Genomic DNA, 21,227 nt, shown 5'->3' with positions numbered 1-21,227 from the left:
TGGGAGGTGGAGGTTGCAGTGAGCCGAGGTCATGCCACTGCACTCCAGCCTGGGCGACAGAGCGAGACTCTGTCTCAAAATAATAAAAAATAAATAAATAAAATGGTTTTGTGGGCTAGGTGTGCTGGCTCATGCCTGTAATCCTAGCACTTTGGGAAGCCGAGGTGGAAGGAAAGCCTGAGCCCAGGAGTTCAAGACCAGCCTAGGCAACATAGCGAGACCGCGTCTCTACAAATGATACAAAAACTATCTAGGTGTGGTGGTGCACATCTGTAGTCCCAGCTGAGGTGGGAGAAACACTTGAGCCTGGGAAGTCAAGGCTGCGGTGAGCTGAGATCATACTACTGCACTCCAGCCTGGGTGACAGAGTGAGACCCTGTCTCAGTAATAATGATAATAAAATGATTTTCTATCTTTTTTTAAGAGATAGATGGGGTCTCACTATGTTGCCCTGGCTGGACTTGAACTCCCAGGCTCAAGGGATTCTCCCACCTTACGCTTCTGCATAGCTGAGACTACAGTCAGGTGCTACTATGCCCACTTTAAAGTTGTTTTGAATTGTACACTTTAAAATGGTTAATTTGGGCCGGCACAGTGGCTCACACCTGTGATCCCAACACTTTGGAAGCTAAGGCAGGCAAATCACTTGAGGCCAGAAGTTTGAGACTAGCCTGGCCAACATGGTGAAACCCTGTCTCTACTGAAAATACAAAAAATTAGCCAGGCATGCTGGCACATGCCTGTAATCCTAGCTATTTGGAGCTATTTGGTAGGCTGAGGCACAAGAATCGCTTGAACCTGGGAAGCAGAGGTTACAGTGAGCCCACACTGTACCATGACACTCCAGCCTGGTCAACAGAGTCAGACTCTGTCTCAAGAAGTATATATATATATATATATATATATATATATAATTTTAATAAAATAGTTAATTTTACACCATGAATTTCACCTTAGTTTTTAAAAAAATGATGAAGAGTATGCATATCATATCTATGCATATATATATATACATAGAAAATGGTTGGGAAAGATGTCCACCAAACTATTGACAATATTATACCTGGTGGAGGAAAGGAAGAAGGAACTTTTGCTTCTGTAGTTTTTTTTTTTTTTAATAATAAGCATGTATCTTCTTTGACATAAAAACTTTCATAAACATAGGTCAGGCATGGTGGAAGCAGGAGGATCACTTGAACCCAGGAGTTTGAGACCAGCCTGGGTAACATGGTGAAACCATGTCTCTACAATTAATACAAAAATTAGCTGGGCATGGTGGTACATGTCTGTAGTCTCAGCTACTCGGGAGGTAAAGGTGGGAGGATCACCTAAGCCTGGGAGGTTGAGGCTGCAGTAGGCTAAGATGGTGCCACTGCACTCCAGCCTGGGTGACAGGGCAAGACACTGTCTCAAAAAAAAAAAAAGTTAAAAAAAAAAAGCTTTCATAAAAACAAATGACAATATGAGATACAAAATGACATGAGAAAGATCCCTAGGCAAAAATGAAGGTTTGAGGCCACACCATGGCAGGCATGTTCTAGAAATGAGGAAAACCAGGACTCCAGATTTCCCAAAAAAGGGCTAGAAAGAGGAAAAGGCTTACTCTGTTATGTTTCTGGACAAGTGCTTTCTCCTAGGAAAATGAGGGGGTTGAACTTGATAAGCAATTTTTAAACATGTGTTTTGGTGTTTTTTTAGAGACAATGTCTTGCTCTGTTGCCCAGGCTGGAGGGAAGTAGCAAAACTTCCCGGCCTCAAGAGATCCTCCTGCCCCAGCCTCCCAAGTAGCTGAGACTACAGGTGTGTGCTACCATACCCAGCTAATTTTTTGATTTTTTATTTTATTTATTATATATATATATATTTATATTTATTTAGCAATTCTCCTGTCTCAGCCTGCCAGGTAACTGGGATTTCAGGCACCTGCCACCATACCCAGCTCATTTTTGTGTTTTTAATAGAGATGGGGTTTCACTGCATTGGCCAAGCTAGTCTCGAACTCCTGACCTCAGGTGATCCGCCCACCTCGGCCTCCCAAAGTGCTGGATTACAGGCATGAGCCACCACGTCCAGCCAATTTTTTTATTTTTTGTAGAAATGGAGTCACAATGTTTCCCAGGCTGGTCTCAAATTCCTGGGCTTAAGCGATCCTCCTGCATCAGCCTCCCAAAGTGCTGGTATTATAGGCATAAGCCACTGTATCCTGCTTCAAATGTTTTTACATATTTATTTTCACATTTTAAAAAATCCACAAAACACTTTTTGCAATTGTGGTCTTAGATGGAAGCCCAATACATAAATAGAGAAAAGGGAGCAGTTCTGACTGAAGAAGGTGATGGCCACAGACTCCAAACCATAGGAGAAAATGACATCCTAAGGCTCCTTCCAGCTCTGGAAGCACAGGAGGAGTGTAAGAAAGAATGGATCAATCCAGAAGCACAGAGAGGGAGCGCAGACTGATAACACCCAGCAGACCGTTAGGAGGGAAAGTCTCGCAGACAGTCGAAGCAGGGACAAGAGAAAGGACAGAGCCAGAATAAAGCCCAGGCCAGTGATGCCCAAAGGCGCTGCTACCAGCAATGCCCCCAATTGCCAGAGATCAGCCAATCAAGGGTCCCCATGATAGAAACACCCCAGCCCCCATGCTCTGGCCAAACTCAGGCAGATAACAGCTGTCTCCTGGTCACTGTTCCTGCTGCTCTAGGGGCACAAACAGGATGTTTAGAAGCAGATGACCACAAGTGACCACAGGAAGCCATGACAACCGCCTCCAGGTGACGCTCTTCTTCCCTAGCTTGTTTCCGGCTTGGCTGCCTCCAAAGATCAGGCAAAAAGACTTCAAGTGCCAACTTCCAAAGAGAGAGAAGCGGGAGGAACTCTTGGAAAGTTCAGGACACAGCAGAAGAGGCCATCTGAGGTGGTGAGGCAGGGAAGAAAGGAGACCACCCAGCTATCTCAACAGCTACCTCACCTCAAAGACGCACTGAGGCTGGCCACGCTAAGGAGGGGTGGAGAAACTGCACATCCACTGCTAGGGACAGAGGAGCGTCCAAGTCGGGCAGCATGTGACCAGGCAGGCTCAGGAGGGCTGCCAAGTCCGGTCTCTGAGGAACGAGTGCAGTGTTCAGGCATCATGACCACTCCTCTGCACCCACCCCAGAGGAGCCAGCCCCACTCGGCTGTCCCAGAGCACATCCATGATGAGAAACTGCCTTAGCTGGCCAGCCGAGCCAGGAGTCCACAGGGGAAATGGCAAATCCAGAGGAAACCAAGTGCAGGCCATCGGACACTCCCATTTCCACCTAAGGAAGAGGAATGTTCCTGGAAACAGAGACGGGGGAAAGCTCAGCCAGGACTCTCTGACCCACTTCAAACCTTCAACAGAGCCCAGGGTGGGTCCAACAGATCAACCGCCCCCAAAAGGTACAGTCACTGGGCCAGCTTCATGAAACGGCTGTGTCCACTCAGTACACAACCACCAAGTTCACAGTCCAGAAAACCAACTCTCCTTTTTCCTACTGCTACTAGGAGGCTCAGTGGCCAGACCACCCCATGAGGCTTTCCAGATGCTAGAGTGCTAGAAGCAGCTCAGAGCTGATCTGGAAGCGGATGCCAGAGCAGCTCTCTGTGGCAGCTCTCACCAACGTTAGTGTTAGATGAGCGATTAGTATAAACCAAGCCACCAAGCCACCTCCTCCCCCACCACTTCCTCATGAAAGCCACCAAAGAGGCTCAGGGGACATTCAAAGTCATATAACCAAAACCCAACTTAACACCACTAGCCCAGGGCTATGGCTATTTCACCTCCACAGCATAGTCCCAAGCATTCTCTAACCCACGGCGCCATGGAGAGTCCTAAATCACATTCTCCCAGAAAATAACCAAAGTCAGATGCTTCCCCCAGGCCAAGCTAAGCAACCAAGCAGGTCCAACTGCACTAAATGCCAACCACCAAGGCCATGGAAAACGCAGCCAACCTACAGATGAAGTAGAAGTTTAAATAGGAAGAGTGGGCCAGGCGCGGTGGCTCACGCCTATAATCCCAGCACTTTGGGAGGCCAAGGTGGGCGGATCACTTGAGACCAGGAGTTCAAGACCAGCTTGGCCAACATGGCAAAATCCCATCTCTACTGAAAATACAAAAAATTAGCTGGGCATGGTGGCAGGTGCCTGTAATACCAACTACTTGGGAGGCTGAGGCAGGAGAATTATTTGAACCAGGGAGGTGGAAGTTGTAGTAAGCTGAGATCATGCCACTGCAGTCCAGCCTGGGCGCAGAGGGAGACTCTGTCTCAAAAACAATCAATTAATTAAAAAATAAATAAAGCTTGGTGCAGTGGCTCACGCCTGTAATACCAGCACTTTCGGAGGCCAAGGTGGGTAGCTCACTTGAGACCAGGAGTTTGAGAACAGCCTGGCCAACATGGTGAAACCCCGTCTCTACCAAAACTTAAAAAATAGTAGCCAGCATGGTGGTGCATGCCTGTAATCCCAGCTACTCAGAACGCTGAGGCAAGAGAATCGCTTGAACATGGGAGGCGGAGGCTGAAGTGAGCTGAGATCACGGCCACTGCACTCCAGCCTGGGCAACAAAGCCAGACTCTGTCTCAATAAATACATAAACAAACAAGCTGGGCATGGTGGCTCACGCCTATAATCCCAGCACTTTGGGAGGCTGAGGCGGGCAGATCATTTGAGGTCAGGAGCTTGAGACCAGCCTGGCCAACATAGTGAAACCCTATCTCTACTAAAAATACAAAAATTCGGCCGGGCGCGGTGGCTCAAGCCTGTAATCCCAGCACTTTGGGAGGCCGAGGCGGGTGGATCACGAGGTCAAGAGATCGAGACCATCCTGGTCAACATGGTGAAACCCCGTCTCTACTAATACAAAAAAAATTAGCTGGGCACGGTGGCGCGTGCCTGTAATCCCAGCTACTCAGGAGGCTGAGGCAGGAGAATTGCCTGAATCCAGGAGGCGGAGATTGCGGTGAGCCGAGATCGCGCCATTGCGCTCCAGCCTGGGAAACAAGAGCGAAACTCCGTCTCAAAAAAAAAAAAAAAAAAAAAAAAAATACAAAAATTAGCCGGGCTTGGTGGCAGACGCCTGTAATCCCAGCTACTCAGGAGGCTGAGGCAGGAGAATTGCTTGAACTCGGGAGGCGGAGACTACAGAGAGCCAAGATTGCGCCACTGCACTCCAGCCTGGGCAATAGAGCCAGACTCCATCTCAAAATAAATAAATACATAAAATAAACAAACAAACAAATAAATGCCAAGAGAGTGATACCAAAAGCCAAACCCTTCACCCCAGGAGTTGTCAAGATTATTCCAAGAATGAATGATAATCGCCACCATTACTGAGCACTTTGAAAGTATTTCTGGAAAGTATGTCAGGAAATGCACCTGTTTCTTGGGTTAGGAGATCAAGGCTCAGAGTGTAAAGTGACCTGCCAAGGTCACACAGGTAGTCAGTGGCAGCATGGATACAGACCCAAGGGTGGCTGATGTCAGAGCCTGGGTTCTATGCCACCTCCCCACCCTGAACACGGAATCTCTCACTCAGGTTCTCCAGAGGAGGAAGCGGTTTGCTGCAGGTTCAGCATCATTGTGGGTATCTGCAGTTCATGCCCATTTCATCATCAACCACCATCAAGTATTTATTAAGCGACCACAGAGAGAACAGAGCAATGCTTGGTGGTAAGAGATGTCTGAAAGGCAGATAAAATCCCTGTCTTCAAGGAGCTTCCAGAGCAGAGCAGGAGACAAAAGCAAGCCCAATTTACACAGATCTGTAAAGTTTTACCTTAGTAGGAGAGTCAACAGGCTGGTTAGTTTTATCTGGAAAAAGCCTTCTGAAAAAGGTGAACTCAGCTAAGATTTTAAAGGCAGAGGGTGGCCAGGTGCGGTGGCTCATGCCTGTAATCCCAGCACTTCGGGAGGCTGAGGCAGGTGGATCACGAGGTCAGGAGTTCAAGATCAGCCTGGCCAAGATGGTGAAACCCCGTCCCTACTAAAAATACAAAAAAATTAGCTGGGCGTGGTGGCAGGCACCTGTAATCCTAGCTACTCGGGAGGCTGAGGCAGAGAATTGCTTGAACCTGAGAGGTGGAGGTTGCAGTGAGCCAAGGTCGCGCCACTATACTCCAGTCTGGGTGACAGAGCAAGACTCCGCCTCAACAAATAAATAAATAAATGCAGAGGGTAAGGTGAGTCAGGAGAAGGCTATTTTCTGCAACTGGAACCAAGATCTAGACTCAAGGCAGAGCTGAGTGGTTGGCATGGTCAAAAGTCAAATGTAATTCAGAGACTGTAGTACAAGATACCCCTTAGATTTGGCCACAGCGTTTGTTATAAATATCCAGCACAGAGCATTCTTAGAACCCCTCAAAGCTAGGGCCACGTAGGAATATGTATGAGGGAAGTGAGTCCCAATGTAGGCAACAGAGAGGGTCAAATATGAGGCTGGAGCTATTGAAGTTAACCAAGTGGTGACACAGAGTACGTGGATCCCATGAAGCCTGATCTAACGTTTCAAAAGAAAGAACATGTAGTGAAACCCTGTCTCTACTAAAAATACAAAACTTAGCTGGGCATGGTGGTGGGTGCCTGTGGTCCCAGCTACTTGGGAGTCTGAGGCAGGAGAATCACTTGAACCTGGGAGGCGGAGGTTGCAGTGAGCTGAGATCGTGCCACTGCACTCCAGCCTGGGCGACACAGCGAGACTTGTCTCAAAAAAAAAAAAAACAAACAAACATGGATTTTTTGGTGCAATCTCCTGATCCTTAATCGTTGGCAACTGATTTGGAATATTTTAAATACCATGAAGACGAAGCAACAAGGATCTGCAAGCCAAACCTGACCCGTAGATTTCTGATTTCTGCCTTGAGGTTTCCCATATAAAAAACCAGAAAGAAGGCCAGGCACGGTGGCTCATGCCTGTAATCCCAGTTGTTTGGGAACCCAAGGCAGGTGGATCATCTGAGGTCAGGAGTTCAAGACCAGCTTGGCCAACATGGCGAAACCCCACCTCTACTAAAAATACAAAAAGTAGCCAAGCGTGATGGCATGCACCCATAGTCCCAGCTACTCAGGAGGCTGAAGCGGGAAAATCACTTGAACCTGGGAGACGGAGGCTGCAGTAAGCCAAGATCACACCACTGCACTCTAGCCTGAGTGACAGAGCAAGACTCCATCTCAAAAAACAACAAAAACAGAAAAACCAGAGAGAGACTGGGTTGGGTGTGGGAAAACCCAAGGTTCAGCTTCTTGCATTATTGTCTGTGGTAACACTGGGTGTGTTCCCTTCCCCTAACTCCTCTGCACTTCAGTTCAGCTTCCTCACTGATAATATGAAGATAACTACTACCTACCTCAAAGGGTGGCTGTCAGAACCATATAAAAAATGATGGTGGTCAATGGACAAACAGATAAAGAAAATGTGGTATACAGATACAGTGGATTATTCAGCCTTAAAAAGGGAGATTCTGCCAATTTGCCACAGCATGGAAAGACATGCTCAGTAAGATGAGCCAGACACAATGAGAAAAACACTGTGTGATCTCACTTATGTGTACTATATACATATATTTATTTACTTGTTATTTTATTTATGTTTGACATGGAGTCTTACTCCAACACCCAGGCTGCAGTGCAATGGCATGATCTCAGTTCATTGCAGCCGCCACCTCCTGGGTTCAAGCAATTTTCCTGCTTCAGCCTCCCGAGTGGCTGGGACTACAGGCACGTACCACCATGCCTGGCCAATTTTTATATTTTTAGTAGAGACAAGGTTTCCCCATGTTGGCCAGGCTGGTCTCGAACTCCTGACCTCAGGTGATCCACCTGCCTTGGCCACCCAAAGTTACATTTATATATATCTTTGGGTGAGAGAGAGAGAGAGAGAAAGGTCAAATACAGAGATAGGGAATGGAACAGTGGTTACTATGGGTGGAAGTGGGGAATGGAGAGATGTGGGTCAAAGAATACGAAGTAGCAGATACATGGGAGACACACACTTAGAAATCTAATGTATGACATGGGGGCTAAAGTTAAGAAAACAGTATTTGGGATTTTCATTACGTAAGTAGATTTAGCTGCTCTTGGCACACAGGAAGGTAACTGTGAGATGACTGATAGGTTAATCTGCTTCACTTCAGCAACCACCTTACTATCTATATGTATCCCATAACATCATGTTGCAAACCTTGAATATATACAATAAGGTTTAGTTTTTTTAAAAAAATAAAGAAGCACATAAAAATGTTTCCTCAAGCTTCAAGTGCTGCACAAATGCCCATTATCTAACACAGGCCCAGAGAAGAGAGGGGAGCTAACAGAGACCAGGCAGTAGATGAGGCCTGGATGGGAAAGTGGGAAGGAAATGAGTTGAGTCTTTGCTGGCGCACAAACCGGAAGAACCTAGACAATAGAATCCACGTCAGGGGTGGAAATATAAATTTGGGAGTTGCCAGCACACAGGTTATAAAAGAGGTCATGCAGTTGATTAACTAACCGAGGTGCATAGGAGAAAAACAAGGAGTTCAGAGAAATCCTTTGTGAAAACACCCAGGTGCACCTCCACTCAGGGATCAGAGAAGACTTGGGAAAAGAAGGTGGGAGGGTCTCTGGAGAAGCGAGCAGAGCTTAAGGAAGGGAAGAAAAATATGGCAGCTAAATAGTGAGATGGGTGTCTCAACAGAAGAGCAAATGTGGAAGAATGGGTCAGGCTGAGTGAAAATTTAAAAAGGACCAAATAAAAAAGTAAGAGCAGGCCAGGCCCAGTGGCTCACATGTGTAATCCCAGCAACACTTTGGGAGGCCAAGGCAGGTGGATCATCTAAGGTTGGGAGTTCAAGACTACCCTGGGCAACATGGCGAAACCCCATCTATACCAAAAATACAAAATTAGCCAGGCTTGGTGGCGTGTGCCTATAATCCCAGATACTTGGCGGGGCTAAGGCAGGAGGATCGCTTGAGCCCAGGAGGCGGAGGTTGCAGTGAGCCAAGATTGTGCCACTACACTCCAGTCTGGGTGGCAGAGCAAGACTCTGTCTAAAAAACAAAACAAAAAACTGAAGTTAGTAAGAGGGGAAAAGTAAAAAGAGGGAACCAGGTGGGACGCATGGTGGCTCATGCCTATAATACTATCACTTTGGAAAGCCAAGGCAGAAGGATTGCTTGAGGACAGGAGTTCCAGACCAGCCTGAGCAACATAATGAGACTCTGGCTCTACAAAAAATAAAAAAGTAGCCAGGTGTGGTGGCATGTGCCTGTAGTCCCAGCTGCTCAGGAGGTTGAGGCAGGAGGATCGCTTGAGTTGCAGGTTATAGTGAGTTGTGATCAGATCACTCACTGTACTTCAGCCTGGGCAAGAGAGCAAGACCTTGTGAGAAAAGAGAAAGAAGAGAAGAAGAGAGAAAAAGGGAATCAGAAGAAAAAGGAGGTCCAGGTGGACCTGCAGATGGGGATCTTGAGGCCACGTGGGGCCACAGCCAGCTACACTGATAGAAGACAGTGGGCATGAGGTATAAAAGGGGGTGGAAGACTGGGCGTGGTGGCTCACGCCTGTAATCCCAGCACTTTGGGAGGCTGAGATGGGTGGATCACAAGGGCAGGAGATCAAGACCATCCTGGCCAACATAGTGAAACCCCATCTCTACTAAAATACAAAAATTAGCTGGGCGTGGTGGCATGCACCTGTAGTCACAGCTACTCGGGAGGCTGAGGCAGGAGAATTGCTTGAACCTGGGAGGCAGCGGTTGCAGTGAGCCAAGATCATGCCACTTCATTCCAGCCTGGCACCTGATGACAGAGCAAGACTTGTCTCAAAAACAAAAAACGGGGGTGGAAAGATGGGGATGTGGGGTGTGAAATAAGTGTGAGCAAAGAGAGACCATCCTTGAGGGTCTGTCTACTGTATGTTAAGCACCTCACTCAGTCTCCCAACAACCTGGAAGGCAGGCATTGTGCCCAATTCATAGGCTGCTTTCAATAGGTTTTCTTTTTTTCTTTTTTTTTGAGACTAGGTTTTGCTCTTGTTGCCCAGGTTGGAGTGCAATGGCATGATCTCGACTCACTGCAACCTCCACCTCCTGGGTTCAAGCAATTCTCCTGCCTCAGCCTCCAGAGCAGCTGGGATTACAGGAATGCGCCACCATGCCCAGTTAATTTTGTATTTTTAGTAGAGACGGGGTTTCTCCATGTTGGTCAGGTTGGTCTTGAACTCCCAACCTCAGGTGATCCGCCCACCTCAGCCTCCCAAAGTGCTGGGATTACAGGGGTGAGCCACCGTGCCTGGCCTCAATAGGGCTTTTATGTTGTTGGAAAAAGCCAAAGTCTCCATGGCTCATTCAAAACGATACACACAGACCAGGATCCGGAGAAGAATCAGCCTGAAGCTCGCTGGAGCTCCCTGGAGGGTTCCACCCACCTTGCTCCAGCTCACCCAGGGTTCTAAGATTCAAAACAGCTGGAAATGTGTGCCCTGATCTCCGCAACAAGAAAACAGAACAGAACATGGCTGTTTCTGCCAAGCGAATTCTGAATAAGCTGCATTCCATTTCATTAAAACAATTACCTGAGCTCCAGCCAAGAATTACATAAAGCTTCCTTCCAGCACCACCCCCTCCCCCATAAAACACACATCATGCTGCTTTCAAATAGGCAGAGTGAAGCTCTGAGCCCTCGCTGGAAGACCTCATGGTCCTCGCCAAGTGGCCAGCCTCGGCATCTTTGCACGCTGACACAGATGACATGAGGCTGAAAGAAGACCTTGGCATGAAGCCCTCCCCTCATGAGAGCCTGCTGGCTGCCCGAAATGTTTCTAGTAGGCACCAGGGCCCTCACCTCTGCCTCAGAGCCAAGAGGGCCACTGGTGCCAGAATCCAGCTATTTCCCCAAAACAGACTGGAGGCCCAAGAGGGTCAGCTTTGAGTCAGCACAAACTAGACAGGAGGGACCAAGGGAATGGGGATTCCAGGAGAGGGAGCCTGAAGGCTGGAAAACTGGATGGTCAGACTTCAGCTAGAAGCAAGAGCCCGGGGCCACTCAGCCATCACTGCCCGCAGACTGATGGTGCTACTCTGGCCATAGATAAGGGGTTCATGATGTGAAGCAAAAGTCATCTCCTCCCCTCCCACAGGCCTCGAGCTGCCCAGAGACCGTTCCCTGAAGTGTGTAAAGCCTTGCTCTGGCTGGGTGCAGTGGCTAACACCTGTAATCCCAGCACTTTGGGAGGCCAAGGCGGGAGGATCACCTGAGGTCAGGAGTTTGAGACCAGCCTGGCCAACATGGTGAAACCCCGTCTCTACTACAAATACAAAAATTAGCTGGGCGTGATAACGCACTCCTGTAAACCTAACTATTGGGGAGGCTGAGGCACGAGAATTGCTTGAACCTGGGAAGCAGAGGTTACAGTGAGCCAAGATCATGCCATTGCACTCCAGCCTGGGCAACAGGGAGACTCTGTCTCAAAAAAAAAAAGTCTTGCTCTGCATCCCACCAGCCTGGACAACCCAACTCAAACTCCAACCAAAGTTCAGTATCTCACTCACTTCAACCCTGGTCTGATTAATGTCATCATGCCCAAATAACTCATGAGGCTGCCTCTACACCTATGGACATGCACTGTCTCTGGGCCTGTCAGGTCACAGCACTATGCTCCCCACACCCCAGCTGACAGTCGGTGGTCACTGTCACCTGAGGCCCTCCCAGCTCCTGCCTCTGCTCACCCAGTCTTCCCACCACCTGCGCAATCACAGGAGACCAACAGTCATTCCAGCCAACCACAGGCAGGCGCAGGCCAGCACCTTGGCCCAGCAACGCCAAGCTCACCATGGGAAAGTGGGATTTCCTGACTTTTCTCCAACTTTTCATTACAAAAATGTCTAAACATACAGAGAAGTTGAGAGACCCGTGTACTCTCACTTAGACTGAGTGGCTGCCATCGTTTTGCCACTTTGTGTAAATGCATGGTCCTTGCTCTCGCACTGTATGTGTGAATCCTTTTTTTATTATATCATTTAAAACTAAGTTGAGGCCAGGCATGGTGGCTCATGCTTGTAATCCCAGCACTTTGGGAGGCTGAGGCGGGTGGATCATCTGAGGTCAGGAGTTCAAGACCAGCCTGACCAATATGGTGAAACCCCGTCTCTACTAAAAATACAAAAATTAGCCAGGCATGGTAGCATGCACCTGTAGTCCCAGCTACTTGGGAGGCTGAGGCAGGTGAATTGCTTAAACTCAGGACTCGGAGGTTGCAGTGAACTGAGATCAGGCTACTGCACTCCAGCCTGGGTGACAGAGTAAGACTCCGTCTCAAATATAAAAAATAAAAAATAAATTGCAAGACATTATGACACGTCACTCCTAAATACTTTAGCATGCACCTAACAATAACAATATTCTCCCATAAAACCACAATACCACAATCACATAAGAAATAAGCATTAAAAGCCCGTCTTTAAGGGAAGATTTGGCCACTGGGGCTCCACTGGGCCTGGCCAACCGCAAGTTCTGTCTACCACTGGCCCAACATCCAAGGCCTCCCTGGAGAGGCCAGCCCTGAGCCCCACTGGTTAGGCAATCGGTTAGTTAGTTGGAAGACTTATCGGGATGTGAATGTACACTCAAGGCCAGATGTGAGACTCCCAACAAGACCCAGACTGCAAAAGGCAGAGTGGACCCCGTGAGGCTGTAAGTGGAGGCTCAGGGCCCATCCCAGGTGAGGAGAGCACCCTGAACCCATTTCAATGACTTGCTTTGCCAACATTTCTGAGGAAACTCAGCTTCCTGATTCTTTCTCTTCCTCTCCCCCTCCCATAGACATCCTTCATTCACCACTATAAAGTTTTCAACAACTCCCTCCTCTGGATATGGGAAAGACAAGGAGCATGTTTGGGTGGAGTGGGGCTGGGGTACAGGAAGTTCTGATTCCTAAGCAGAGGAGGTGGGAAGGGACCATGGGGGACCCGCCCCATGTTCTTCTTGGCAGTGGTGCTGTAAGCTCACTGCTCTGTCTCAAGAGTAACAGGTAACTGGAGAGGTGGCCAGGGAGGGAGGAGTGGGGCCTCTCCTGGAACAACAGACACTGCCCCCAGGACCCTGCATCTCATCCTGAGTACGCGTCCCCAATAAAGTACAAAAGGGCTGGGCATGGTGGCTCACCCCTGTAATCCCAGCACTTTGGGAGGCTGAGGTGGGCAGATCACCTGAGGTCAGGTGTTTGAGACCAGCCTGACCAACATGGAGAAACCCTGTCTCCACTAAAAATACAAAATTAGCAGGCGTGGTGGCAGATGCCTGTAATCCCAGCTACTCGGGAGGCTGAGGCAGGAGAATCATTTGAACACGGGAGGTGGAGGTCGCAGTGAGCTGAGATCGATCATGCCACTGCACTCCAGCCTGGGCAATAAGAGTGAAACTCCTCAAAAATTAAAAAAAAAAAAAAAGAGAGAGAGAAGAAGCTGCAGAGAACAAGGAAAGGACAGATGTGGAAGACAACAGAGAATGGGGCAGGGGCAGAAAAATCTTAGTGTCCTAGAAGCAGAAAACAATCAGACCAATGGGCAACCCATATCAGATGCAGTATTATGAACAGAAGTGTAAAGAATGCACCAGGCGCAATGGCTCACGCCTGTAATCCCGGCACTTTGGGAGGTGGATGCGGGCAGATTGCTTGAGGCCAGGTGTTCGAGAACAGCCTGGGCAGCATGGTGAAACCCTGTCTCCACAGAAAATTTTTGTAATTAGCGGGGTGTTGTGGCATGTGCCTGCAGTCCCAGCTACTCAGGAAACTGAAGGGAGAGGATCACATGGATCTGGGAGGCTGAGGCTGCAGACCCTGCCTCAAAAAAAAAAGTGTACAAAAGAGTTGGCTGCGCTGCAAGTCCCGCTCAGCAGCCAGATCACCTGGATTCAAATCCTAGCACTGCCACTCACTAGTTGTAGAACTTGAGCAAGCGGGCTCAACACTCTGTGCCTCAGTTTCCCTCACTTGTAAAATGGGTAATGGTAATACTACTACTAATAAAACCTGCCTTATATGGCCAGCATGATTCAAACAAACAATGCATGTAAGGTGCCCAGCACAGTGCCTATACATAATAAGTTCTCAATAAATATTATGGGAAAAATTCCTGTAAACATTGTAAGAAAGAAAAGTGTGGGCCAGGCACAGTGGCTCATGCCTGTAATCCTAGCACTTTGGGAGGCCAAGGCAGGCAGATCACTTGAGTTCAGGAGTTTAAGACCAGCTTGGACAACATGGTGAAACTCCATCTCTACTAAAAATACAAAAATTAGCTGAAAATCCCTTGACCCCAGGAGGCAGAGGGTGCAGTGAGCCAAGTTCATGCCACTTCACTCCAGCCTGGGCAACAAAGTGAGACTCGTCTCACAAAAAGAAAAGAAATGTGGCCAGGCGTGGTGGCTCACGCCTGTAATCCCAGCAATTTGAGAGGCCAAGGTGAGTGGATCACCTGATGTCAGGAGTTTGACACCAGTCTGGGTACCTTGGTAAAACCCCATCTCTACTAAAAATACAAAAATTATTAACTCAGGCCGGGAGTGGTGGCTCACACCTGTAATCCAAGCACTTCGGAGGCCAAGGCGGGCGGATAACCTGAGGTTGGGAGTTCAAGACCAGCCTGACCAATATGGTGAAACCCCGTCTTTAAAAATATATATATATAAAATAAAAAATAAAAATTATTAACTCAGCATGGTGGCACACTCAGTAATTCCAGTACTTGGGAGACTGAGACATGATAATTACTTGAACCTGGGAAGATGAGGTTGCTGTGAGCCAAGATCACGCCACTGCACTCCAGCCTGGGTGGCAGAGCGAGACTCTGTCTAAAAAAAAAAAAGAAAGAAAGAAAAGGAAAGAAAAGCATTCTACACATTTTGTTTTTTGTTTTTTGTTTTTCTTTTTTTTGAGACAGAGTCTCACTCTGTCACCCAGGCTGGAGTGCAGTGAAGCGATCTCGGCTCACGGCAACCTCCGCCTCCTGAATTCAAGCAATTCTCCTGCCTCAGCCTCCTGAGTAGAATAGCTGGAACTACAGGTGCGCACTACCACTCCTGGCTAATTTTTGTATTTTAAGTAGAGATAGATTTTACCATGTTGTCCAGGCTGTTCTCGAACTTCTGACCTCAAATGGTCCACCCACCTTGGCCTCTCAAAGTGCTGGGATTACAGGTATAAGCCACCATGTTGGCCAGATTTTGTTATTATTTATTTATTTATATTTATTTTTTCCCAACATGGAGTCTTGCTCTGTCACCCAGGCTGGAGTGCAGGGGTGCGATCTCAGCTCACTGCAACCTCTGCCTCCTGGGTTCAAGCAATTCTCCTGTCTCAGCCTCTGGAGCAGCTGGGATTTCAGGCGTGCGCCACCATGCCTGGCTAATTTTTGTATTTTTAGTAGAGATGGGATTTCTCCACGTTGGCCAAGCTGGTCTTGAACTCCTGACCTCAGGTGATCCACTCGTGCCTTGGCCTCCTAAAGTTCTGGGATTACAGGCGTGAGTCACCACGCCTGGCAGATTTTCTTATTATTAATGAAGGCACTGAGACTTACACAACCCAGGGAAAGGCTGCAATGAGGCTGGAAGTTAATTCAACGTCTCTGGCCTTGGAGCAAGGTAAAGACCCAAGAAAAGCTTCAGAATCAGATACTCCATGCACGATGACTAAATAGGAGAGGAGGGCTGCTCAGCGGCCCCCCAGTAACTCTGGCCTTCCATCAGCCTCTCCAACCAAGGGTACACCCAACCTCTGCAAGGCATGACCATCACTAAGGAAAAAAGGAATACTGAGATATTCCCTCAAAAGACCTTGAACCCATAGTGACAGGGCCCTGGCTTCCAGCAGCCTGAGCCTGTCTCCATCAACCTATGACTGCCCAGGCAGCAAACAACTTCACATATCAGAAAGGGCACCTGCTGAAGAATCAACCAGGGTTTGAATCCCAGCTCTGCCCCTTACTAGCACACAGCCCAGGAGGTGGCCTGGCACTGACGCAGAGCCCACCAGGAGGGCACCATCGCTGCAAGGGTAAATGCCGCCTCCGCCACAGGCCCAGCAGCTGGGTGCCCTGACTCTGCCCTGACACACAGAGGGACCACAGATAGGCAAGCCCAAAGTCCAGACTTTCCATGGAAACAGGGAGGCTCCATAGCTCCGAATGCCCCAGGCAACTCCTCTGCCCCCCTACCGCTACCCCCAAGGACAATGAGGCACTGTTTTCCAAAGGGTCAAGACTGCTGAGAAGCTGAAAGAAGACATGTCCAGATTCCAGCAGCAACTAGGCACTGCCAACAGCTGGCTGTTCCCTTTGCTAAAGGATGGGAAGGCAAAGCTACGAAGTCTTGCACTGGACACACCCTTTGCCATTTTCTGGGAATGGCCCCTAGGGCAGAGATTTGAAAGGTTATTATCAATTACTCAGCAGGCCCCAAGGCTCATCCCCCTGGTTAGTCACCAGCACCTACCACCTAATGATGATTAAGATGACCAGATCTGGAATTGGATGAGTCTGGGTTCAAATCCCAGCACCACCACTAAACTTCCTGGAGCTCAGATTTCCACATCTATAAAGTGGAGGTAAAACACCTCCCTCTCCGACAGGTTGTGATACAGCTTGTCAAGTGTTGAGTACAGTGCCTTTCTCCCATGAAGTGCACATGATCGTGATTAGACTACAGTTGTGGTCAAAGCCCCCCACCAAGTACACTAAGAACATGAACAGAGACAGAGCGAGCAATCGGGTTAGAAAACACAGTCAGAGTGCATCTGTGTTGTGGGAACTCTGTCCAGGAAACTCCGGCCAGAACTTGAACAGAGCGAACTCTGGGCCAAACCAGCATCTAAACAGTAATAAGAAAAGCCACCAAGCAGCCACCCCAAAGCACAAAGTGGAGAGAACACAGGGAAGGGCAGAACACGCTGTGTTGATATTTTTCTGCTCAGAAAGCCATAAATTTGTAACTTATTAAACAGCACATGGCGAGTCTGTCACTGGGGAGGAGAAGAGTGCCCCAATTTTTTTTTTAGACCAAAAAACAAAGTCACAGAGGAGGTGATGCCCCCTCTGGCCTTGCTACCGGACACACCATAAACTCTTCCCCGTGTTAGGGACCACAAGGCACACGCTCAGGAGAAAAATAAAAACAAGAGGCCCGGGCTTTGTGTCCATCCTAACTAAGGAAAACAGCTGACGGGCAGTGTACTGAGCCGCCATCCAGACAGCTGACGGGGCCCCAGTGCAGAGGCAGATTCCTCTCCCCTCCTGCACACCCCATTCCTCCCACCCTAGGCTCCGGTCAGCCAGGCGTGGCTTGCCCCCGGGAGCTCAGACCAAGGAAGTCAGGCAGCCCGGATGTAAGCAACTGGGAGCCTATGATAGAAAGCAGCAGAAGTTACAGGTGGCCGCCATCAGCCCGTTTGGCAACCCCTCCTTCAAGTGCCCTTGCCTCTTCCCCAGGAAAAAAAGCCTTCTTGGTACACAAGAGCTGCAGATCTAGGAGCTAGGAATTGGGCTTCCAGTTAAGTTTTGTCATTTTATGGCTGAGCAGCTTTGGGCAAGAGAATCAACCTCTCTTAGTCTCAGCTTTCTCAATCTGTAAAAAGACAGGTGGTCATGATAGCATTGACCTTAAGGGGGAATCTGATAAAAGGGTTGTTGTGAGGATAGCACAAATCGAGGTATAGGGAAGTACTCCACAAACAGCAATTTAAATCGCTAGGATCCCCTCTGCTATATACAGTACTCTCTTTACTTTCAGAACTCAGCTTCCTGGCCCTAAATGGAAGACTGTCAGAAGACAGGAATTCCGGATTTCGACAGCAAACTCTACAAAGACTTTCTCAGTCCTTGAAACGGCACGGGGACTGCCGAGAAGCAACAGAACTGCACCAGCATTTTAGAAACGATAACTTTGCTCCCAGTTCCCACTGGGAAAGCACTGAGACTCTGAGATCCTGGTTCATAGAACATCCCCAGCCTCCTTCCAGCTGAGCTATTTTTATGTGAAAAAATAAATAAATAAATAAATACCTGCCTGGAAGCCATGCCAACCTTGAGCACACTGGAAAAATGGGTGCCAAGCCTGACCCAAAGGCAGAACTACGCTTGGCAGCCATCTCACTCTGTAAAACAGGCAGGACCCTACACCACCCCCAGTTCCAGGATCTCGGGGGCACCCTGATCCCAAAAGGAAGCTGGAGGGAAGCACTCAAGTCCAGCGCCTACAAATAGCCAGTCTTAACTTAGTGCCCGGCGCTGCTTGGTAGAGGTCCATCAGTCCTGTCTGCTGAATCTACTCCTCAGAGCCTGGGACAGAGGAAGCATCAGTGGTGACACGAGCCACCCACAGTCCAGAGAGGAAAGACAAGGCTCCTACAGAGAAGAAACGTTTCCCCCCTCCTCACCTCCCAAGCTCAGGGCCCTCCAGTCACAGGCGTGAAGGGGAGGAAGAGACAGTGAATCCTCCCACTCCTGCGTTCACGCCACCCAAGGCATTCCTAGAACCCTGGCACCAACCCCCTTGGGTTTAGAGTCGGCTTCCAGGAGATACTTTCTTTCCCCTAACACCAGATCAAGGCTGGACTGAAAAGAGTAGCCTTGGGGCTCCAATAACAGACAAACAGTAAAACTCTGTTCTGGGCATCCTGTCCTCTTTACCTGTATGGTTTCCAGCAGGGCCTGATGCCGAGGGGGTGGAGGGACCCTGCTAGCCAGGACACGTTCAGGGATGGCCATACCTTGGGGCCTACCTCCCACCTCATTCCCCTGGCATTTCACCAGAATCTGGGGGTGGGGAGAGAATCAGGACCCCCCAAATTACTGTTCTACACTTAGATATGTAGGCAGGCGGACTGATCTGTGACTTGAGGGGCTTGTCCACAGAGTGGGGAGGGCAGTGAGAGAAAATGAGTGACAGGTCCTTGAAACAGGGGTGACCAGATTTGAAGTGGGGGATCAGGAGGGCAGGCAGACTGGGAAACTTATCTTTGAAATGGGGGTGTGGTCATCACAAATCACACTCTCATCTCTAGCTTGTGCATCTGACTTGTGAAATGAAAGGGGTGGGCTCAGAGGGGTTATCCCCGAAGAGGGGTGCCAGTCCGTGAAGTGAGGGGCGGCCCTGGAGGGACGGGTAGCAGGTCGAGGAAATGAGGGAGCAGCCCATGAGATCGCGCAGCTGCTCGGGCGGTCGATCTGTGAGGTGGGGGTGGGGAGAGGTCTGCGAGGTGAGGGTCCGGTAGCTGATAAGAGAGTCTGGTCCAGGAAGTCCCGTCCCTGCAGCGGACGGGGTGGGTCCCTGAGGGGCGAGCTGGTCCCTGGGCCCCTTCTGGGAGATGGGGGTGGGTCCCCGAGGTCGGGGATCCAGAGGTGAAGCCGTCCCAGGCAGGGGGGTGGCTGCTGTGCGGACGGTGCCGGGGCCGGCCTGGCCCGGGACTGAGGACGGGTTAGGGATCCCCGCCCCGCGGAGCCCCGGCCGACGGGGACAGGAGCTGAGGCCGGGGCAGCCGAGGGTGGGATCCCCCGGCCCCCACCGCTGGCAGGCGTCCGCTCGGCCCGGAGCCGCGCGCCCCTCGCCTCCTCCTCCCTCGGCCTCCCGCTCACTCACCGAGGTCGTCCATGGCCGGACCACGGGCGCCGGGTGCCGGCTCGGCGTCGCGCTAGCTGCCCGTCCCAGGGCCGCTCCTCTTTGCCCCGCAACTTTTCAGCCGCAAGCCTTGGCCCGGAACGGAACGCGCCGCCGCCGCGCGAGCCCGAGCCCGCCCCGCGCCCCGGGCCCCGCGCCCCGCCCCCGCGTGCACGCGCGCCCCGCCCCCGACCCCCCCGCGAACTTGCTGGCCCCGCCCCCGCCGCGGACCCGGGCAGTGGCCGTCGCTGGGCAGGGTGGTGGCGCCCCCTCGCGGCTGAGCGGGCAGGTGGACGGCTCCCAGGCCTCCAGCCATTCCCATCCATCTTTCTGTCCCTCTCAAAGTCACTAGCTTGACCCTGCGAATGACAAATCCGTCCACAGTCGGCTATGTGTCTGTGCATTCGTCAGCTACTCGGTCATCGCCTGTCCGCTGGAGTCCGATTTATCCACCTGTCAGTCTGTCTGTCACCCCGTAGGTCACCGCCCAGGAGGACCGTAAATCAGTACCACGCAAGGCTGGCAGCCCGTGGCTGACCTTTCCTGGGGTCGCACTCTGGATCGATGGCAGTGCATCTTGCAGTCCACCCTTTCTGGCCCAAACCCAATACCTGTGTGGTTCCATCTTCTTAATATTACTTCCACACATCCACCCTCCCTAGACACTTTTCCAAAACTGTGCATGGGGCAGAGGGGACCCCACATTAGACATTAAAAGGAAAACTACAGGAAAGTCACACCCAGTGCTCCCACACACTCTGAAATTGGGTAATAAAAACAGCTAGTATTTATTGAGTATCTGAATAAACAGATACTATATAGCTATTCTCTAAATTAATCTTCCTAGAGGTAGTTATTATTATCCTATCATCAGTCCTTCCCTACCCGTTGGGATGGGTGATGGTAGTTTGTGGATTTTATATAAAACTGCTCGGCAATCACAGCTTCAAGTTCCCCTTGTCCCTCAAGAATCCAGGCCTGGCTGGGCGCAGTGGCTCACGCCTGTAATCCCAGCACTTTGGGAGGCCGAGGCGGGTGGATCACGAGGTCAAGAGATCGAGATCATTCTGGTCAACATGGTGAAACCCAGTCTCTACTAAAAATACAAAAATTAGCTGGGCATGGTGGCGCATGCCTGTAATCCCAGCTACTCAGGAGGCTGAGGCAGGAGAATTGCCTGAACCCAGGAGGCGGAGGTTGCGGTGAGCCGAGATCATGCCATTGCACTCCAGCCAGCCTGGGTAACAAGAGCAAAACTCCATCTCAAAAAAAAAAAAAAAAAAAAATTATCTGGGCATGGTGGCGCATGCCTGTAATCCCAGCTACTCGGGAGGCTGAGGCAGGAGAATCGCTTGAACCTGGGAGGTAGAGGTTGCAGTGAGCCAAAATCACACCACTGCACTCCAGCCTGGGCAATAAGAGCGAATCTCCGTCTCATAAAAAAAAAATCCAGGCCTTCTGGGTCAGGTCAGGTCCTCCAGAAAGCAGATGAGATGCTGAGATAAAGCTAGGGGTAATGCCTGTGACAGAGAAGGAGAAATAAGCAGGGTTGGGCAAGGAGACTCAGATTTGAC

The 21,227-nt window shown here is 49.9% G+C and overlaps 1 protein-coding gene across 3 annotated transcripts in view; it reads right to left on the bottom strand.

The window, feature by feature from the left end:
- The window catches only part of PXN (paxillin), a 60,746-nt gene extending 40,990 nt beyond the window's left edge, over nt 1-19,756 (bottom strand). For 2 of the 3 annotated variants that reach the window (XM_012468966.3, XM_012468967.3), the window contains exon 1: nt 19,636-19,756. In XM_012468966.3, the coding sequence (XP_012324389.2) occupies nt 19,636-19,648 (13 nt within the window). In that variant the 5' untranslated portion in view covers nt 19,649-19,756. Of the gene's footprint in view, nt 1-2,971; nt 3,952-19,635 lie in introns of those variants that run through there. The other variant, XM_012468968.3, reaches the window with a different exon arrangement.
- Between the last annotated feature and the right edge of the window lie 1,471 nt (nt 19,757-21,227).

The sequence above is a fragment of the Aotus nancymaae genome, unplaced genomic scaffold (assembly GCF_030222135.1).
Source record: "Aotus nancymaae isolate 86718 unplaced genomic scaffold, 86718_ANA_hifiasm-v0.15.2.pri h1tg000021l, whole genome shotgun sequence".
NCBI classification, from domain to species: Eukaryota; Metazoa; Chordata; class Mammalia; order Primates; family Aotidae; genus Aotus; species Aotus nancymaae.
The sequence above is the reverse complement of the archived record's forward strand: the minus strand, read 5'-3'. Positions and strand labels throughout refer to the sequence as shown.